This window comes from Podarcis pityusensis, assembly GCF_964106645.2.
Source record: "Podarcis pityusensis genome assembly, chromosome: 5".
Classification (NCBI taxonomy): domain Eukaryota; kingdom Metazoa; phylum Chordata; class Lepidosauria; order Squamata; family Lacertidae; genus Podarcis; species Podarcis pityusensis.
The window spans coordinates 27806765-27829135 of record NC_138032.1 but is presented as its reverse complement, the minus strand read 5'-3'; the positions used below and the strand labels follow the sequence as shown (position 1 = coordinate 27829135).

At 42.2% G+C, this 22371-nt stretch overlaps 2 protein-coding genes and 1 long non-coding RNA gene across 16 annotated transcripts in view; 2 read left to right on the top strand and 1 right to left on the bottom strand.

The window, feature by feature from the left end:
* Positions 1-5082, top strand: part of ZBTB38 (zinc finger and BTB domain containing 38) — a 28037-nt gene extending 22955 nt beyond the window's left edge. For all 11 annotated transcript variants that reach the window (XM_081007802.1, XM_081007806.1, XM_081007801.1 and 8 more), the window contains one exon: positions 1135-5082. In XM_081007802.1, the coding sequence (XP_080863928.1) occupies positions 1144-4722 (3579 nt within the window). In that variant the 5' untranslated portion in view covers positions 1135-1143 and the 3' untranslated portion in view covers positions 4723-5082. The remainder of the gene's footprint in view (positions 1-1134) is intronic.
* Positions 5083-5896: 814 nt separating this feature from the next.
* On the bottom strand, positions 5897-20472 carry LOC308478531. 4 transcript variants are annotated; one of them, XR_013987108.1, is made up of 5 exons: positions 20282-20472; positions 18020-18197; positions 13856-13945; positions 11172-11404; positions 5897-9680 (listed from the first exon to the last, which is right to left on the bottom strand). It is a non-coding gene; the product is annotated as an uncharacterized lncRNA (long non-coding RNA). The 4 variants fall into 4 exon arrangements; XR_013987109.1 differs by lacking the exon at positions 20282-20472 and adding an exon at positions 19302-19417; XR_013987111.1 differs by lacking the exon at positions 20282-20472 and adding an exon at positions 18300-19141.
* The window catches only part of RASA2 (RAS p21 protein activator 2), a 46301-nt gene continuing 43748 nt past the window's right edge, over positions 19819-22371 (top strand). The window contains exon 1 of the mRNA XM_081007872.1: positions 19819-20087. Coding sequence (XP_080863998.1) covers positions 20024-20087 — 64 coding nt within the window. The 5' untranslated portion in view covers positions 19819-20023. The remainder of the gene's footprint in view (positions 20088-22371) is intronic.

Below are 22371 nucleotides of genomic sequence, written 5' to 3'. Positions count from 1 at the left end.
GACGTTCTGCTTACCCTGCAGTCAATATCTGTACTGGATCTGAAATTTTTATATATGTAAATTGTTTTAACCATTTTCATATCTGTAATTGTTTTTATATATGCAACTGTTTATATATGTTTTATTGCATTGCTGAAATTACTTTGAGATGCTTCACATAAAGTGATTCATAAATGAAATTACTACAGGTGTCCCTCCACTTACGTGGGGGCTACGTTCCAAGCCCCTGTGCACATAAGTGAAATCACGTGAAGTGGGGAGCTAGGTACAAAGAAGAATTGCACCAAAATTATCCACAACTAGAACTGAAGCTCTGGGACCAGCCGGAGACTGGAGGATGCATTGAAAGGCGGCGGTGGCTGTTAGGCGGGGAGGCTTAGCAGCATAAACAAAGCCCCGCTACACCTCTGGTCTCTTAGGGGCTTCCTTCGCCTTCACTTACATCCTCTTTGGGCTCTGCGGAGGTTCTCCTCATGAGCCACAGGGACTCTCCAGCTCTCCCCCGCCATTTCCGGGTTTGAATTACTTATTTAGTGGCGCCGTGTGTATACATGGTTGTGTGAGAGTTGATTGCACGTAAATGGGGGGCACACCTATAATAATGATATAAAAAAATTAAGAAAATACTGTGCACAGTATCCATTAGGGGGAGCTTAAAATCCATTCATTCCTCTTTTAAATTTATTTGCCTTCACCTTCATTTTTAGATTGCTCCATTGGGTTGTCAAAGACTACTTTAAGCTAGACTACTTTAAGCTATTAGGGTCTCTGCCTGCCCCTTTGAAGAGATATTGGAGGAGAGTAAATTAAGAATGGAAGAAGCATTTCCTCTCCAATCCTCCCCATAGAAGTGTCTTTAAAGAATAAAAAATATTTTTTCCTGCAAAACTGAGGAGTCATGTGAGTATGCAGAAACTCTTGTTCTGTCTACATTTTCACTGACCTGCTGGTTAGCATATAGAACCACCAAGTTCTTTATTAGAGAAAATGATTTTATTATCCTGATATATTGAATAGAGCAATAGTCTTTTGAAAGAGCAATGTTGTCAGATAAAGCATTGAGATGTCACTGAACAGCACATGATATTGCTTTTTGATCCAGTTAACTTTTTTGTCTCTTTTTATTTTATACAGCTGACCATCATGTCCCACTTAAAGGATCTCAAAGACAACTTCCACAGTGACACAGTCCTTTCCATCCTTAATGAACAACGCAATCGGGGTGTTTTATGTGATGTTACTATAATTGTGGAAGACACCAAATTTAAAGCCCATAGCAACGTCTTGGCTGCTTCAAGCCTTTATTTCAAAAATATATTTTTGAGTCGTGCTACATGTATTTCTGGACATGTACTAGAGCTAAACGACCTCAAGGCTGAAGTATTCACAGAAATACTCAATTATATCTACAGTTCCACTGTAGTTGTTAAAAAGCAGGAGACTGTCCTAGACCTTGCAGCTGCAGGGAAAAAACTGGGAATATCCTTTCTAGAAGATCTTATGGAAAAAGGGCCTTCAAATTCTCCTTGCCCATATTCATTTTGCAATAGTGAAAAGGGCGAAGTAAAAGAAGAAAAAAGACAAGACGATTCAGCTATCACAAACGGACCAAGAATCACAAATGCATACTCAATTTTTGAGACAGAAAATAGTAATAATTTGTTTTCTCCTCTTGATCTGAGAGCAAGTTTTAAAAAAATTCCAGAAGTAAATAAAGCACCCAGCAATGGTCAGGATAGGAATGGGACTTGCAAAGATGTGGAACCAGCCAGCACATTAGCGGAACATTCCTATGCTGTTACTACAGGTTTTGATTCTTTTCAACGAAATTCCTTTTATAACAATGAAAATAGCGCTGCTTGTAAAATGGGTGAAGAAGAACCTGAAGCTGTCCAGTCAATGCCTCTGGCTGAATCCGTAATTCAAACATATAGTATGCCAAAGGCTACTTATAACTCCCATGACAGTGAAGTATCTGCAGCAAAGGGATCAAACCACAAAGGAACCAGTGCGGAAGGTCACCACAAAGCAGTAAACGATCACACAATTTCTTTTGATAAATCCCACCCAAATACCGTCCTCCCTTCGAAGGAAGATGAAAATAAATCAGATCACATTTCTGGATCAGTAGCCACAGTCATTCCACGTGTCTATAACTGTTGCACCAAACCACTTAATGATGGGACTCAGTTCTGCACTCATCTTCAACTTCACCCACAGCCCCAAGAACCTTTAGTCTGCAGGTACTGCAGCAAACAATTTGAAAGTGCTACTGGACTAGAGACACATGAGCAAGTATGCAGGGAATTGGGCAGCTTGTGTGCTCCAAGTGAAAATGAGCAGAGTCGTTTAGATAATTTTGCAACTTCTAATGGGAAAACTGGCACCTCATATGTGAACCTAGAGCCTGCAATGACAGAAAATAATCTACCTGATTATTCTGTCACAAACTCCACCATGCCAGAAACGGACCACTTTGTTAACGTCGTTGATGGACAAATACTTTATACTTGCAATGTCTGCAAACGGACCTATGTCACCTTGTCTAGCCTCCGAAGACATTCAAATGTTCATTCGTGGAGAAGGACTTACCCTTGCCATTACTGCAACAAAGTATTTGCATTGGCAGAATACCGCACCAGACACGAAATCTGGCACACAGGAGAAAGGCGGTATCAGTGTATCTTCTGCCTTGAGACCTTTATGACGTATTACATACTGAAAAACCACCAGAAATCTTTCCATGCAATTGACCATCGGCTTGGAGTTAATAAGAAAACGGCTAATGGCGGCTTGAAGCCAAGTGTATATCCTTACAAACTTTATAGGCTTTTGCCTATGAAATGCAAAAGAGCGCCGTATAAAAGTTATGGAAACTCACCATATGAAAGTGCGCAAGCAAATGTGCAAGTTAATGAACTACCTTCTAGTACCTGCATCGTTCAGAATACTGTCACTTCTGAATTGAATTTTTCAAACACAAGTGTCTCCTTGGAAACATCTTCATGTAGTGATGCAAGGGCAGCACCTGTGAACCCTCCAAATAGTTCTTCCTGGGAATGTGGTACATCAGAATCAGACCTTAAAAATAATACTTATACTACAGAAAGGCCATTGCCTTTCACAGAACTTAACTCTGGTCCTCAGGAATATGATTACTCTCTTCAAACGTTTAGTAGTAGCAATGTCAATGAAAATCCAACCTCTGTTATTAACTACAATAATTCAGCATCCCCTGTAATAGTGCACCAGGGTAGAGTTTCATCTGTAATAATGCACAGTAACTCTGTCAATGCAATAGGAAGCAGCATTATAGCAACCCCAGATACTACGGCCAGCCAAGGGGCAAGCAATGACCACATACATGGGTCAGATGATCTCAAAAGCAATGGTAGGACAAGAAGCAATAAGGAAAAGAAAAAAGTACCACTGTATGACAAAGAAGAGACATCAGAGGAATTAAAATATATGACAAATACAGAAATCTCTGACAGACCCACTGGTATCTTTGAACCTTCAAGTAAGACTGAAACCTACATTGCAAAACCTGCATTGCCAGGAACATCTGCCGATAGCAATGTGGCTCCTCTGTGTCAAATAACAGTTAAAATTGGGAATGAAGCCATTGTGAAAAGACAAATTTTGGGGTCAAAATTGTTTTACAAAAAAGGAAGGAGACCTAAATATGAATCCAGAGAAGATCATGCAACTCAGGCTGCAGAACGAGAAAAGCGAGAGAGAAGTACGCCTCGGGTTTGTCGACCAGACTACATTGAACTCAATGAAATGTGTGATGATGTAAGCGACCATGACTCCAATGATAAACCGTGGCGCCCATATTACAATTACAAACCAAAAAAGAAATCTAAACAACTAAGGAAAATGAGAAAGGCAAAATGGAGAGAGAAGTACAAAAGCAGAAATTCCTACAGAGAAAGTGAAAAGCCATGCGTCACAAGTTATGCACTTAGGAACATTCCTGAAGAAAAGGTCCCTAATCAGGAAGATGATGGCGGAATGCCGAGTCTTCCCTGTGAACTCTGTAAAAGAGAGAGCTCTTCTACTGAAGGAGCCAATGAACATTTACACTGGGAGAGAACTGCTTCTGGGTCCTATATTTGTGAGGTATGCCAAAAGGGGTTCCAGAGCCCATCTGCTCTAAGGATGCATATGCGATGTCATACAGGAGAGAAGCCCTACCCTTGCAAAACCTGTGGGAAGAGGTTTTCAGTAGCAGGAAACTTGCAGAAGCATGAACACACCCACTCAAAGGTCAAGGAGTTTGTCTGTCAGTACTGCAACAAGGCATTCACTCTAAATGAAACACTCAAAATACATGAGCGAATCCACACAGGTGAAAAGCGCTACCACTGTCAGTTTTGCTTCCAGAGCTTCTTGTACCTTTCTACCAAAAAGAATCATGAGCAAAAACATAAACGTGAGCATAGCGGGAAGGGATATGCCTGTTTTCAGTGCCCAAAAGTTTGCAAGACAGCTGCAGCCCTTGGAATGCACCAGAAGAAACATTTGTTCAAAAGCTCCAAGCAAGAGGATAGAAAAGATTATCCATTTCATGAAAGCACTAAGCCATTTGCAAGTCAACACTTCATTGACTCAGATGGGCAGGAAACAGCTAAACCTTTACTAAGTCAAAATGCAATTGATGCAGATGGGCATGAGGCAACTAGCATTCAGAATTATGCATCAGATGTTGGACTTTGAGTAAGAAAAACACACAACAGGCAAAGAAAACAGAAAGAAGAGAGACCAGAAGTACGAGAACTTAATTAATAGACAATAATAATAGTCTAGACTTATGGAAGTTCTAAAACTTGAGGTATTGCATTTAAATATATTTAATATATTACATGAAAAAATGTGCCAGAAAAAGCTAAAATGAGAATTTTATAGAAGTAGACATTTATGTCTCATAGAAGAAAAAATATGCCTAATTTAAACATGTTAGTATATTTTAAATGATTTCCCATTGAGGTGGATTATGACTAGTTTATTAAGAGTCTGAACCATTCATTCATTCTCATATATGTGAGGATGGATTCTAATAAATCACTATGTTATTAAGAGTGTACTGCAAGTGTGTCACAGGCTTGTTATATATTAGTGCTATCAGGTGGATAGCTTGATCACACAGCTAGAGAAGGCAAACAGTCCATAGGGCTGAACCCTCTTCCCTCCCTCCCACGTGTGTATACAACAGCAGTCAGTCTATAACTTTCATATGAAAATCCATGCACATCTCCTATATACAGCTATTCCTTTCTTCCCCAATGACCTGGCAAAAGCCCTGCAACAAAATGTTTTCCTGCTTAGAGTTCAATCAGCTGTCCTCCTCTAAGATACCATATTCCATTTCTGCTACCACCCAGTTTTTTGTGTCATAATTGTCATTTAACATTCCATGGCCACTGAGTGCACTCAATTCCTCAACTGGCTGTTTTGGTTTCCCCCTCTATTTCTGCTTTGTTTGTACTTCTGCAAACCTTGGAGCTCCCCTATCCATGCTGATACCTCCCTCTTGGCATGGATGGGGCCAAATAGGCTACGAAAGGATCAGTATTTGCCTCAGAACTTTAGAAACAGAGGGAACAAGTCTTGGAAAATTCTTCAGCAGACAATTAACATCCACCCTATTAAGAAAATATTTGGTCTTTTCCATTAGTTATGCACTTTTATTTAATTTGATCAGGCTTGATGGCACTGCATATTAGGTAATATGAAGGGGAGGGTAAGCTGTCTTAAGAATAGTAGAAATATCTTGTTTGGGGGAGATGGGTTGTGTTTTCCTCACATCACTGGTAAGGCCTCTAGGGCTACAAATTAATAATAGGGTTGATAGGGAAATAAATAAAAAGGAGCCACGGTCTCAAGAGAAATATTCAGGAAGACAAGAATTTTATGAAATATATTATGTCAGGAAAAAGAATGACAGACCTTTAAGAGAGCAATCCTATGGTGGTGAAGAGATTCTGTGGTAGAGCCACATCTGAAGCCCAGCCAGCTAGCTGTGACCATGCTGGGGCTAGCAATGTTTATTCTCTCTTTTTATTATTCCATTTTTAATTGCTATGCCTCCCCATTGATGCTAATGGAGGGAAATTGTTATGTCAGCACCAGGGCTGGTGTAGTTTTGGGTTCTTTTCAAGGAGATGCCAGGGAAATGAGGGGGCTTAGGACCTCCACAGCCTCTGCAAACATATCCTTATCATCATCAAATTTATTACCCATCCTTCACCAGCAGGTTACAACTATTTAAAATTAAAAAGTTAAAACAGATTCCAATCACAGGAATAGGATGGGCCTTGAAAACACATGTCTCAGGTGCCACAAGCTAAGGTAGGCATGGCCAAACTGGGCCCTCCAGCTGTTTTGGGATTACAACTCCCATCATCCCTAGCTAACAGGACCAGTGGTCAGGGATTATGGGAATTGTAGTCCCAAAACAGCTGGAGGGCCAAGTTTGGCCATGCCTGGGCTAGGGTAAAAAGATACCCTTGATACACCCCTGAAACATTCTGTTTTCCCCTACACTCTCACCCCCCCCCCACTGCTGACAGGTCATCCACACCCATACATAGCATTTTGCCTAGGCATATGGGTGGCCTTTAGGAGCATAAGTACCACCTGCTAACAGGCAACTCTGAAAGCAGAGTGGCACTTGCTCAGCTTCTAACAACCCCTCCACTGGCTTCTGGCCAGCTTTATGGTCCTGTAGGGATACAAAAAGGGAAATAAATACATTTCAGATTCTAAGACAGTAGAAGCCCACAGGGCTGTATGCAACTACAGGGTCCTTTACCTTTAAGCATTAACACTAGCGCTAAGGGGTTCCCCACAGCTATATGTGCCCCATGCTGCCCCAAAATCTCTGGAGGGTTGGAGGGAAACCTAGAACAGATTGGGGGGGGTGGCGGAGGATATAGGAAAAATCCTTGTGCAATGGCACAAGCTGCTTAGTGATACAACCTTATAGTCTACATTTCATAGGAATGTTCTAAAGAATATCCATTATACCACACGACACTGACCTTGTATATTAGTATTTAGATTCTCAGCTCCACCAAGCATAGAGAGCTACTAATACACTTACCTGCTTGTTTTAGGGGACAATACACAGAAAGTAACTATTTCACACAACTGAAACCAGTATTGAAGGACGTTAATTGTGCCCTGGGTTGCTTTGGTTTGAGACGGTTGCAATTAGGAAATATAATTTTCATGAGGTATTTCAAATAAGTAAATTATGACATTTTCTCAAATGACATGTATGCGAATGATTCTAAACCAAAGCCAATAATGTGTAATATTTATACATAGTGATAATTTTATAATTTTCTATAATTGTGCAATTAATATGGGAAATAATAGCTTCTGTTATGTTTGAGGGCTTTGTATATTTTGATAAAACACAATAACTTTGTAATTCTGTATGTTCTCTACAATTTATAGAAAAGCAGTTTTAAGATGGCAGCATTGTGTTTATAATTATTGGAATTATGTAAACATAATGAGTAAAGTATTACTGACAAACTAGAATTAAAACAAGGTAGGAATGATGTTACATATTGTTAAGGACAGTGGTTTGCTACATAATGGTCTCTGTATTTTTGTTTAAAAAACTATTAAAATCTGGTGTTCAGAACTATGAAAAGAATCCAGTTTATTTTTTGCAAGATTGATGCTGATGATAATAGGTTTCTTTCATTAAAATAACCCGTATTTATTGTGTGTGTGTCTTCTCCCCCCCCCCAATAATTATTTTAACCTTCTTTGCATAACTTAGCCAGTTATCCTCAAACTGGTCAATCTGAAGGAACTGGAATCAAGCTAGTGATTTAATATGGAGAAAGTGATTTGAAAGTGCCTTATCCCTTATTAATTTGTATATGCTAATTTAATATGAAAACTTCACACACCTATTGGTGTGATAAAACAATCTTTTAATTCCAAATATTTGGAAAAAAATTAATGCTAACCAAATGGTGACTACTGAATATGCATAAGATGACTCATTTAATCATTTGGATGGCTGTGTAAGGACAGTGCTACTGTATCTGAGGCAGAGCGTCAGAGTGAGTGTAGGATGTCTGGTGAAAACTTGATAAATATGGGTGGGTGGAACATAAGGTGGTTTTAATGGGAAATGTTTAGAGTAGGTTTAGGGTTGGAGTGCAGATAGCCAGGTAGACAGCCAAATCCAGCCTCCAGGAACATTCTGTCTGGTCTCCTCCAGCATAGCTTCTGATCCCAAGGAATTCCAAATACATATTAGTCATTTCCCCCAAAGTGCAGATCTTGGCAAAGGGGTCTTTAAATTTCTCTCCAGTAGTGTGAACAGCAAAGGGGTGCTGGAAACTGTAGCTCTGTGATAAATAAACTCTTGTTTCCAGGATTCTTTGGGGGAAACAATGACTGCTTAAAGCAGGCATAGGCAAACTCGGCCCTCCAGATGTTTTGGGACTACAATTCCCATCATCCCTGACCACTGGTCCTGTTAGCTAGGGATGATGGAAGTTGTAATCCCAAAACAGCTGGAGGGCCAAGTTTGCCTATGCCTGGCTTAAAGTGATATAAAAGTGCTTTTAATATATGGTGTGGAGCTCACCTTTGGCAGAGCCCTCTGATTATTACATAAGCCAGTCACACCCAGAACAAGAGAAAGATCAATGTCAGCAGCTGAGGTACATCAAGAAGTGTTCTGAGAAAGCTTTTGTGGCTGTTCATACTGAGGGAAAGGAAGTTAAAAACACACACATTTCCTGTGCCTCTACCCCTGTGCTAGCGCCAGTATATCTAAGCCGAAAAGTGTCCCTGTTAAAAATTAGGGGTTTAGATTAACCCCTACTAATTGGGTTTAAGAGAGTCACACCTACATCCATCCAACCCTGCTACAATAATGGGTATGAACCTTACCTTGGAAAACACTACCAGGTTTTGTATGGGAGCATCACACATAGTAGAGGGACGGGGCTGGTACTGTGGGTTGAACCACAGTGTCTAGGACTTGCCAATCAGAAGGTTGGCAGTTCGAATCCCCATGACGGGGTGAGCTCCCGTTGCTTGGTCCCTGCTCCTGCCAACCTAGCAGTTCGAAAGCACGCCAAAAAAAGTACAAGTAGATAAATAGGTACTGCTCCGGCGGGAAGGTAAAAGGTGTTTCCGTGTGCTGCTCTGGTTTGCCAGAAGTGGCTTACTCACGCTGGCCACATGACCCGGAAGCTGTACGCCAGCTCCCTCAGCCAGTAAAGCGAGATGAGCAGCGCAACCCCAGAGTCGGTCACAACTGGACCTAATGATCAGGAGTCCCTTTACCTTTACCTTTATCACACATAGTGGGCATAATGTTTGAAATCTAATGTCTATTAGTTTCTGTACCAGGCAGATGGCATTGAAATGGAGACACTGAGAGTGGTATCACTACTGCTTTCCTGCCATATATAGACCAACGATGAACTCCTGGGACCCCTAAACATGGCTGATTGCTGACCTGGGGGCCAGCAGCATTGCCCATCAAATGCTCTCATCACAAATGCCAGAAATAAGGTTACAGCCAAGGCTTGCCTTACTGAACAAATAAACAAACGAGAGATGAGGAACCTGTGGTCCTCCAGATGTTGAACTCCAACTTCCATCTACTCCAGCCATCTGGGGGTTCTCAATTCCTGGAATAAAGGAAGGTTGATAATTAGATGGACATAGGTTAAGGGAAGATGAATTCTGTTTAAATAAACTTATCATCATCATTTTATTTGTATGCTGCATTTCCACAGTTAAAACAATGCTCAAGGCAGCTTATAATATGAAAAGATTTACATAATTACAAATATAGCAAAGTAGTCATAAAAATAAATAAAACATATTAAAAACTACATAACCAAACTGAACGATTTCCACATAAAAATAAAGATACAAAGAGTTAATATCAGTAATATCAGTTAATATCATTAACAACAGCAAAAACTCCCAACCAAACTTCCCCCCAAATACCCCAGTCCTTGCTAGACAGCAGCCACAGCTGCAGTCCTTATGAGGCCTGTCAGGCCCTGCCCAAGGCCAGAAAAGATGTGTATGATAAGGGCTTCAGTTCCAAATCAATCCTGCAGTGCAGGGAGTATAGATGTCTTCTGGCAAAGAGTATACTCAGTTGAGGTCTGAATGCATGGTTTGAATAGTGCTCCAAAAAACTTAGATGTTAGTACAGTGGTACCTTGGGTTAAGAACTTAATTCGTTCTGGAGGTCCGTTCTTAACCTGAAACTGTTCTTAACCTGAAGCACCACTTTAGCTAATGGGGCCTCCCGCTGCCGCCGCGCCGCTGGAGCATGATTTCTGTTCTCATCCTGAAGCAAAGTTCTTAACCTGAAGCACTATTTCTAGGTTAGTGGAGTTTGTAACCTGAAGCGTATGTAAAACGAGGTACCACTGTATCAGCAATTATTACCTTTAGGGGAAAGGGCTTTTGCCAGTTGCATGCACATTCACACACCAAAATAGGCAAACATTAGCTCAGGAAAGATGGGTGGAAATGTTAAAAACAATGTTGACTTCAACAGCAGAGAACACAAAAGTATTTAAGGGGGCAGCGCAGGAGTGCCAGCTTGGCCCTGTGATCATGGTTGCCCAGGGCCGTGGGTGCCATGCAATGTGAATGGCCCCGACACCAAAATTTGTGGGTGCCCAACCCTTCATAGGGAATATTGTGGGTGCTTGGACACCCAGAGCCCCAGGGAGTTGGTATCTATGGTGCAGCCCTATATTACTCATTTCCTAAGGCAGGAGAAGGTAACTTGCGGCCTGTGTTTGACCTCACCTCACCAAAAACCCACAAAGCCATTTTGTGGCTGTGTTGGACGTGTTATTGTTTTCAAGCAGCAGGTGGTGCTATTGAGTCCCATAAGAATGCTGGTGAGAGCAGAAAGGTTCCAGCGCTCCACCATCTCCTTCAAAGCCAACTGGGGCAGGCATGGATTGAGAGACTGTGTTGTAGGCTGCACACCTGAAACTACATTGCCCTCATTCTCAGCATCAGTAATTGAAACTGACTTCACAAAATCAACACAATGGTGTGTTAGACACCATACGCCTCTGCAGGAACTTTGGGGAGGGAGGTCTGGGGCAAAGTAAAACACTGAAAAGACACAGCATATTTCTCACCAAAATCTGAGAGTGCATGCCAGAGGAGGCTAAAGTTGTTTAAGACTGTTTTGACCTTTGACCACTATTTAAGCATGTAGCAGTTTTAAGAATGCTTTGCAGGGCAATCAAAGCCATATCTAATCAGAGAAATAAGTCCTATGGTGTTTACTCCCAGGTAAGTGGACTAAAGATTGCAGCTGTAGAGGTGAACATTTCCGTGATCGGGAAGCACTCATCTATTCTCCCTTCCCCTGCAAAATAAAAAAGGAGGAAAAATAATTGCCAGTTGACATTAAGAATATTTCACCAATCTTCATTTAGATCTGAGGATTAATATAGGCAGTCTATGTGTCCTAACAGCCTGAAATAATATTAGTGTACCTTAAACTAGGGACACAGGTGGTGCTGTGGTCTAAACCACTGAGCCTAGGGCTTGCTGATCAGAAGGTCGGCGGTTCGAATCCCCGCGATGGGGTGAGCTCCCGTTGCTCGGTCCCTGCTCCTGCCAACCTAGCAGTTCGAAAGCACGCCAGAAAAAGTGCAAGTAGATAAATAGGTACTGCTCCAGCGGGAAGGTAAACGGTGTTTCCGTGCGCTGCTCTGCTTCGCCAGAAGCGGCTTAGTCATGCTGGCCACATGACCCAGAAGCTGTATGCCGGCTCCCTTGGCCAGTAAAGCAAAATGAGCGCCGCAACCCCAGAGTCGTCCGCGACTGGACCTAACAGTCAGGGGCTCCTTTACCCTGTTTACCTTAAACTAGGGATGGACAAACAAATTTATTTCTGATCTCTGTCAGTTTTTTCATGTGTTCATTCATAAGTTTGTTTTACTCTGTATCTGCATCAATCTGCATGTTTTAAAAATCCCCACAAAAATTCAGTATCTTATTTCCATAGAATATGGAAATACTGGATTTTGTACATATTTTATCCTAAACAATTTTGAATACAGATGTTGGTGTTCTTTTCTTTAGCCGAGAACTATAATGCAAAATTCAAATTAGTGCAAAAACTGGAGGAAAGCTACATATGATCTATATGGTAGTACAGAATAACCAAAGACAACTATTAAGTATCCCTGCCTTAAGCATATGTACATGATTTGTAAATGTGTGACAAGTCTTCCTGCTTATCTCTGCACAGGAACAATGATTTTTAAAAGAAACTGTTCCATTGAGTACAAATGTGGCAATCGGATTCCCTCTGATCTCGTGAAAGCTATAAACTCATTTTTAAAGACATCTGACATTTTGAAGAACGGGACAGATACTGCAGAGGAGGAGCAGTACATGGTGTCATAGGATAGCAGCTGTTTCTGATCTTCTGACAGTTGGCTAATTAATAAAATACAACTAAAAATTGCTCAGTAAGAAAAATGGTTGCAGAGACCATTTAGTGGCAGTTGTACTAATGCAGTAAGATCATCTTGTGCTGAATTTAAATGGCATAAATGGATGGTCCTCAGCCTATTCCCTCAAATGATGCTTCACCTTTCTACATATCACAAATTATGGCCTGTTTTCTTCTGTTACCAGAGATGGGAGCGGGCATGAGAGATTGGGGGAGAAGGAGGCAGATCTGCAGCTGCTTACTAGGGCAATGCATGCATAGTGGGGTGGCAAGAATGGTGCAGCATGGCACAATGGCAGAGTCAATCCAAAGTTCCCACTGGTGCAACCATGAAGTTCTGGCCTTGCTGTTACCCTATGCACTAAGCAGCAACACTGCTGCCTAGAGGGCAGCAGCATGGCACCACCTTAAAGAAAGGAAACTGAATCAGGCTGGTCAGTATAGATCACAGACAAACAAAGGATGGATGTGAACCTGAAAGATTCAGGACCAGCTGCAAGCTGATGTTTAAGAGGGATAAATAATAAGTGAGCGATTTAACCATAGTTAAAGACCATTTTAAGTTTCATTATTTTTTATATTAAATCTATTTGTTATGTATTTATTGTGTTTATATACTACCCTTCATTATATTAGACTCCAGAGCATGGCACAACATAAAATCTATTCAATAAACATAAAAGAATGATACCATCCTATGAAGCTCATAAAAAGGTAAAGGTAAAGGACCCCTGACAGTTAGGTCCAGTCGCAAACGACTCTGCGGTGCTCATCTCACTTTACTGGCTGAGGGAGCCGACGTTTGTCCGCAGACAGTTTTTCCGGGTCATGTGGCCGGCATGACTAAGCCGCTTCTGGTGCAACTGAACACCGAAACCAGAGCAGCACACAGAAACACCGTTTACCTTCCTGCCAGAGCGGTACCTATTTATCTACTTGCACTTTGATGTGCTTTTGAACTGCTAGGTTGGCAGGAGCTGGGACCAAGCAACAGGAGCTCACCCCGTCGCAGGGATTTGAACCGCCGACCTTCCAATCGGCAAGTCCTAGGCTCAGTGGTTTAGACCACAGCACCACCCACGTCCCATGAAGCTCATAGGCCACACCAATCTGGAAGCTGGAACTTGATAGTTCTCTTCTTGCTTAAGAGAGACAGACACAGGAAACGTCTGCCTCCACCCAGACACAATTAATTACAGTGCCACCTAGTAACTAAATGATATAATGACACTATCCACACAGATCAAATGAGCAGATTAAAACTGATTTGCTCTTATTGGATCAGTTGAAATACCTGGGAAATTAAAAAAATGTTTCAAAAATAAACAATAGCAATGTTGGTAACTGGCAAACCTCTTTGGGAAGGTCAGTCTGCATCAGCACTGGAATTGTTCTGAGATGTTTTACTTGTTTTAGCATTTCTGTTTTTGTCACCCTGGGCTCCTGTGGGAGGAAGGGTAGAATATAAATTTAATTATTAATATTTTTTTAAAAAAATATTTAACCAGAGCAGCCTCAACCCACACAAAGCATATATATTCATATGAAAGAGATGTAGAGCTTTTGTAAAGATACAGCAAGGAATAATACAATAAGTTATAAATTTAGTATGAGAGCAGCTTTGCCCGGATCTCCCTTTCTCAATATTCACTTTGACTTTGACCTGCCAACTACCTTCCCTGGAAAGGAGTTGTGTGCCTTGTTCTATGCTGTTTTCTAAAACTTCTTAAAACTGTTTTGCTAAAACTTCTTCCGCATGAACCTGATTTCCATTAAAATTATATATACTGCCTGTAACCTGATTTGTAATAAAACATTATCCAATTAAAAATTGTATATAGTCCAAATTACATAAACTACATAATGCTTGCTTCGATCAAGCTTTCCTTGTTCTATAATAATTGTGATGTTATGCAGATGTACTAATAATGACCTGCTAAGGCTGCAGTCGTTGCTACACTTACCTGGAAGTAAACCTCACTAACCTCAGTGATACTCAGTTCTGGGTAGATGTGCATAAAATTGCACTGTAAATGTTGTTTCACCTATTATTCTTAATCACTTTCATGAATAACAGATGACACAGTCTATTAATCCAAGTCGTGTTTCATCCTTTTTACATAATATGGATAACCATCTGGTTTTTCCCCTTGCAGACAGCTCCTCTGATTCAGAATTAAACTGTGATCACTGTGACTTTTCCTTCTCTTTTAGGAACCAATCCTTCATGATACTGTCATCTTGCAAAGGAAATTAGTGTCATAGAGATATTCATCTCCTAAACAATAAATAATAAGATAACTGGATGCCTAAAATAAATAATGGGCTGGAATCTGGAAGAGGCCTAAGAAACCAAAGCTCAGTTCAAACAAGATGAGAGTACTGTGGGAGGGTGATTCACCTATGGCGTTGGTGTTCAACTAATTCTGGATGGGGAAGCACTCCCTTTTAAGGATCAAGTTTATGGCTTCAGCATATTTCTAGATGCAGATCTGTGTATAGAGACTGAGCTATTGTCTACAGCATGAAGTATCTTTACCATCTTTGGAATGCTTGCCAACTTTGCACCATTCTGGAAGAAGGTAATCTAGTCATAGTCACTCCTGCTTTGCTAACTAATTCAGACTTTTGCATTTGCATACTATTGCATTGTGTGGTATAGGTGCTGTCCTTGAAAAGTGTTCAGAAACTTAATGGGCAAAACTTCTGACTGCAGCTTTATGTTGCGATTTCATGTCAGCAATACTGAACGAGTGTCTTTGGCTCCATTTGTTTCTATGGGCAATTCAAGGTGTTGGTTTTTACCTTTAAGGCTGAACCACCAAGCTAAAGGCTTATAAACCCGCCCATTAAGATCAGCAAGTAAACTCTTCCCCACTGTCAGGTGGGTGACTACTAAAGGGAGTTTTTCTGCTTTGTTATTCTCTCCCAAGAAAAGTTTTGCCTGATGCCATCAGATTTGTCATTTATTTTATTTTTAATTCATAAAATTCATATGAATGTATGTATAGAAAATGTAAAGAAAAGCCTCACAGTAGTTTACAAAACCTAAGCAATGGAACGACCATCCTTCCCCCCCATCTTTTAATCAACCATATGGCTTTAATGTACCTTTATGATTGGTTTATTTTATTCCCTGCCGCCCTTTTGCTTTACACTGTATATTGTTTTATTGTGCTTGTTTTTAAAAACTGTAAGTCACTTTGTGGATATTTTTAAAAGCTAGAAATATGGGAATAGATGGAATACAGTATCAGCCTGTGAAGCACATGTGGGGAACATTTGGCTCTCCAGATGCCGATGAACTATGAATCCCCTCAGTTCCAGCAAGCATGGACAATGGCTACAGTAAAGCCAAAAATTTAGTATCTAGGCTAGGGTGGCATGCAGCCCTTGAGACCTTCCCTGGCAGCCCTTGGCAATATTTGATGCCCCCGCAGCCCTCACACCACCACCTTCCCAAACCTAACTCTCCAATCTCTCTTTCTCATGAGAGCTGATGATATTAGTCCACACAGAAAGGAAAAGTGACACATGTATTAGCTTTCCCCTTTCTGATTCCCATATCCTGTTCTTTCCTCATGCTCTTTTTGATTTTCAGATGTGATGTGACAGAGGAAATTAACCAAAATGATTTGTGATCAGCATTTCTATTTGTGTACAGCATACACAGGATCAGGCAGTAGGATCCCAGCATCACTACCAGCCCTCATGCAGACAGTGAGAATGGGCCCTTACTATTCTTCTACTCTAGTATTAAGCACAGGAGCCCCTCAGGGATGTGTGCTAAGTCCCTTTCTCTATTCCCTGTACACATTTGATTGCACCCCACTGTATAAGTCCAACACAATCATCAAATTTGCGGATGATACAACAGTGGTGGGGCTCATTAGTGAGAACGATGAGACTGCTTATAGGAAAGAAGTACAGGGGTTAATTCAATGGTGTAAAGAAAACAATCTTATGCTTAACACCAAAAAAACCAAAGAACTCATAATTGACTTTAGGAGAAAGAAAAGTGTATTTTTACCATTGCACATAAATGGCGAGGAGGTGGAGAGGGTTGGTAGTTTTAAATACCTGGGCATTTACATCTCTGAGGACCTCTCATGGACTGCAAATATTAATATGGTTGTGAGGAAGGTGCAGGGGAGGTTGTATTTCCTGAGAATGCTCAGGGGACTGAATCTATCTCAGCACCTACTTCTGTCCTATTATCACAGTACCATCGAGAGTGTCTTAACCTATAGTATATTATCGTGGTATGGGAGCAGCTCTGAAACGGATAAAAAAGCTTTACAGAGAATAATTAAAATTGCCCAGAATGTTATTGGGCTCCAACTACCAACCCTGGATGAGATCTTCACGTCTCGCACTTTGAAGAAGTCACACAATATCCTGAGAGATCCCACCCATCCTGCTCACAACTTCTTTGAACTGTTGCCTTCGGGCAGAAGATATAGGACAATGAAAACACGAACCACACGCCTTCTGAATAGTTTCTATCCAAGAGCTCTGATTGCACTAAATAATGATCTCAGGGCCAGTTGCAAGAAATAGCAAGCAGGGAGTAGGAAGGAATGAGACAGGTTTTTAGGTTATGTTATGCCTTTAATAGGTTATGTTACATTCTGGAGTATGATATGTTTTTATAGATTATGTCTGAATAGGATGAGAGTGTTGGAGATACGTGCAAATGTGTATGTGAACCCGGTCTTTGGGTGGGTGTTTGATTTTCGTTGTTGTGTATACTGTGTATATACGGACAATGACAATAAATTTATCTTAATCTTTAAGTAGAGTAGAACTGCAAAGGTGTTCAAGGCTATGATAAGCAATCCATGTTAAATGATCTTTATTATGTACTCCTAGAGACAGATGGCTGCCACAATGGGACCAAATCCACCAAAATATGAAGTATACAAAAGCCCTTACATCACTAGTTTTATAGTGTAAAATATGAAAGCTTGAGATTGCCTTTAAGGATTGAATAGAGGGAATGAATCCTAGGAGTCATATAATAATACCAAAATTTGCTGATACAGCTCCAAATATGCCCCTGTTCTTCTGCTATACCCATCCCATTGAAATGGAATTTATTCTTGCTAATGTTATATTTCTACTGTGAGGCAGCAGCATCTAACAGTTATATATCCATCTGCACTCAGTGTTCTGAAAGCTTCTGCTTATATCCTCCTACTCCTATCCTGCTAAAAATATATCTTTCAAAAACATGTGGTGTGGTGTTTTTTCTTACACCATATTAACTTGGATTCATATGCTACACTTGCAGCTCACCCAAAACAGCCATTAGATTTATTAAAGCATCTTACTGGATGATCTTTCTATGATCTTCCTATCATAGATTGGAAGGCTAGCTGAATTAGACTAGCTGAATTAAAAATCATATTGTCATATATTTTTTGGCTGGTTTTTCGCTTGCAACTACAGCTTGACATATAGGCTTATGCAGTGTAGGCTGGACTTGGTGGAAATCATAGTGAGACCTGCACATACCTGCCTTGGCAACTGCCTTCATGGTAGAATCTATTGACCTCTGAAGAACTGGACTTTCATTCTGGAGAGCTGGGTTTTCATTCATGGCTCCGTTTGTGCCTGGGTCAGGGTCAGGAACCTCAGGATTGAGGGCTGAACGTGGCCCTCAGGACTCATCCCAATCCACACATCTGCATCCCTAGGTTTTGCAAACAAAAAGGGCAGAGAAGTCTTCTCTCAACCATTTGTCTGCACTGGCATCAGAATTTATTTTAGTAAAAACAACCAGGTCTTACCATACCTAAAGATTAGCAGCATGAAATCTGATGAACTGGGCTCTATTTCATGCTACAATAAACCTATGAATTTTTCATTTCTTTTCCTTGCAGAAACTAATATGACCACTCTTTGGCATATATTTTCTGTTTTGAGTTTCAGGAGCTGCCAGGAATTGAAAAACTTGCTTGGGACCAAAATTATGCAGTTGGGTATGTTTACCCTAAAGTTATGGCTCTACTAGTCAGATTAACAGCAGCCCGAAGCTCTGGAAAGTATCACACAAATGGATTTGAGGATCAAGTTTTGTAACCCAAACTGAATTCCAGTGTAACCCAGGGTAGTTAAACGTCCCAAAGCAAAACCCATTTTTTGTGTTTGAAGGAGGCCACCTGTCATCTCTTGATCAATTTTTGTATGGGCCATTTCTTTAAAACCTTTTTCAAACTGACTGGGGAAAAGACCTCAATAGCAAAGATCAATATATGGGGGGGGGGTGTTGGGAGGGAGCTATCTCATGCACTCTCTGTCTCTAATATAAGCATTTAAACCTGCATCAATAGATCAGTTTGGGTTGGGGGTTTTTATAATTAAAACAAACCCAGGCTAGGTCTAAAAGCACCTGTCAGCCAGGTAAAATTCAACTGGCTACCTTAGTATCTGCTTTTGATTTGTTTACTTTTTGTATGTGGAGAGGAAACCTTGAACGGCTAGTGGCTGAAGCCTGGCGACAACGTTTACTGCTGTGTGACCATGAACATCTCCTAGGAAGCTGGAGTTCATAGAATCTGAAAAGTTGGAAGGGACCCCAAGGGTCATCTAGTCCAACCCCCTGCAATGCAGGAATCACAACTAAAGCATCCATGACAGATGGCCACCCAACCTCTGTTGAAAAACTTCCAAGGAAGGAGAGTCCACCACATCTCATGGGAGTCTGTTCCACGGCAGAACAGCTCATAAAGGTTTTTCCGAATGTTTAGCCGGAAACTCCTTTCTTGCAACTTGAAGCCGTTGGTTCGAGCCCTACCCTCCAGAGAAGGAGAAAACAAGCTTGCTCCCTCCTCCATGTGACAGCTCTTAAGATATCTGGAAACGGCTATCATATCTCCTCTCCGTCTCCTTTTTCCAGGTTAAACATACCCAGCTCCTTCAAGCTGCTCCTCATAAGGAGGCTTACGCTTCTACATATGACCGGCAAACACAAAAACAAACACGAAAAGTGCACCAGGAGGGCACTCCCTAGATCTGAACTGGGTTCTTGGCCACGATTATGGTGGTGATGATTCCGACCAGCCCAGCCTTCCTCTTAGTCACGCCTAGCCGGGCGGGGCCGGCGACGGAGCAGCCAACACAACCGCCTGCCACACAGAAGGAACGCGCTCTCTCTCTTATTTTTTTTTTTAACCTCAGAGAGGACTAGGCGGCGACAGGGCGCCTGCGCGCGCCCCCTTCCCCGCCCCTCTTCAACCGCGCTAACCAATGGCAAGAGCGTGGGTGGGCGGGGCTGAGCTAATCGGGTCTCTCCCCCCCCCCCCGCCCCACACTCCGCCTGTTGTCACCGGGAAGGGGAGGGGGGGAGAAGGAACAGCTTCATCAGTCAGCGCGCGCAGTTGGGCGAGCGGTAGTAGCGCGTGCGGGAGACGTTTGGCCTCTCCCATCCCACCCACCCCCTCCGCCCCCACCCCCCAATCCTCGGCCGCGCGCGCTGTGCAGAAGGCGCTCTGTCCTCCCCTCAGCCCGCTCCCGGCCATGGCCGCCGGCGAAGGGAGCGAAGAAGAGGTGCGAGTGCTGCAGACCCTCCGCGGGAAGATTTGTAAGTCGTCGCGGGAAGAGGGTGGTGGGGAGGGGGGCGGTCGAAGGGAACGGAGCCCCCCCCCCCGTTTGTCACTCTCTGTCCGTGTGGAAGGGCGGACACGGAAAAAGGCGAGATATTGGGACGGGGCGGCAAGGGGAAGGCAGAGCCGGAAGGAAGACGGCCTTTGCCTCGGGGCGGCCTCCCTGACTCACCCGCCGCCTCAGTCGTCCAGCCCCCGCTGTTGCCCGGGCTCCTTGGAGACGTTGCTGTGCCGCTTCCCTTACCTCAGGGGAGGGGAGGGCCGGCCTTCCTCCCTCCCTCCAGGCGGGGAGGGGGAGGTGGTCCCTGCATGGAGGTGCAGTGTCTCCTGTGGGATGCGCACACCTGTGGGCGGCCGTGATGAGGGAAAGAAAGAGAAAAGCTGAGGGTGGGTTGGGTTGGGGGGGGTTGGCGGAAGCGAGAGACAAAAGCATACAGGCTGCTTCCAGAAGGGGGGCTCTGCTGGGTAGGCGGTGGGGCGTGGGCAGGGCGACGCTGTTATAGTAGCAAAAAACCAAAAACTCTCACGGATAGAGCATCCGTGCAAAGGGGAATAGTGATAGTGTGAACTGGGCATCTTGCACTGCAGCGAGCGCAAGCCACTCTCTTCCACTCCTTGCGTTGGTTGGGCGAAACGGCCTCAGCCCTCCTGGCCTGCTAAGTTACCTCACTTGACAGAGAGAGACAGCCGCTTGCCCCGTGCACCCAATCCTGGTTTCCCGTGGGTCTCTATGAGTGCAAGGGTTTGTAAATGTCTGCTTGTTGGGATTGCATTTTATATTTCTAGGTGTGCATGCTACATATTTTAAGCTGCATGCCTAATTTATTGTTACTTATTAAATTTGTTGGTCGCGTTACCCCAAAGTGACTTGCAGCCTAAGGCAAGTTATGTGTGAAGAAGCCCTTGAAAATAAGTCATCCTAGTTAATAGCTGGCATTTGGATGGTACTTCGTAAGGCACGTATTTCATCTCAATATTTTGAAAGCTTTTATAATACGCAGGCCATGACAATATTAAGGACATAAACTGACATAAACTGAATTTTGTGTAAAGGAGGATGGTGTAGTATTCCCCCCCCCCCCCACACCAATAGCAGTAGCAAACTGGCTTGTGGTGCCAAGACTAATAAAGCTTTCAGGGACTTAAGGCCAGTTTGTCAAAGGTAGCCCACAGAAGCTTATGCCATAGTAAATTTTTTGGTGCCACAAGACTTGATAGCCATTTTATTCTGTTGTAGGGAAAACTATTTTTTTAAAAAAAAAATATTAAGGATATGGAAAGCAAGGACAGAATAAAGTTTATAGAGTGTATAATGCATAGAAAGCAATAATAGAAATTCATTCAGTAAGATACGGTCCCTGGGACAGATGGACCTGGCAGATAGAAGAATATTTGCAGTATAAGGGAATAGGATATGAAGTTATTGGAGCATTTAAAGGGTTGGTTTCTGAACAAGCAGGTTGCAGGTCCAAACATATTTGCTGGATGAAGTAGGGAAGAGAGCAGAAATAGCATCATGCTAGATAGTTACCTGGTATTTAATCAGGAATGTACTGTGGTCAACAATATCCTAAAGGGAGTTGAAACCTAGCCATGGTAATTGTGTGCTACGTGGGTGATGTGAAAGCGATCTACAGTTCCTGGCACATATTCTAGGGATCTGTTCTTCCTGTGTGTGTTTGCAAGGCCTTGTAATGCTGAAGTAGTACTGCACACCTGAAGTCCCAAGTGTAGTTCTGATGGAAGTTTGGTGATGGCACCAGTGACACTTTGGTTCTCTAATCCATGTTATGATAGGGTAGAAATAGCAAGCACGAGAGGTGCTTGTAAGTGTGTAAGCTAGTAGACTGGGCTGTACCTAGCAAAATAGTTGGGGAAGTGCATTCCTTGCAGCTAGGGGAAGATGTAATAACTTCATGGGAAGGCCTGGCTTTAGCTGAAATGGAAAATATTTAGTTTTGAGAGCCATTAGACATTACTTGCAAAAAGTGACATCCTTAGAAGTTACACTCCGCATTCAATCTTTTAAAGGTATTTCATCTTATCAGAAAAATGCAACACATGGGATTCTTGTGAAATGTGATGTAGGGGGAAGCTTGTACAGAATGTTTTGAAGTAGTCGCTTAGAACTCTTTTGGATACCTTAATGGGATTGTGGGGTAATAGGATCCATGTTAGCCAGACCAAATGTGGCAAAGAAAATTTTAAACTTGAAGGCAGAAAACCTTCTGATAAATTATAAGGGGCAAGAAAATGATAATG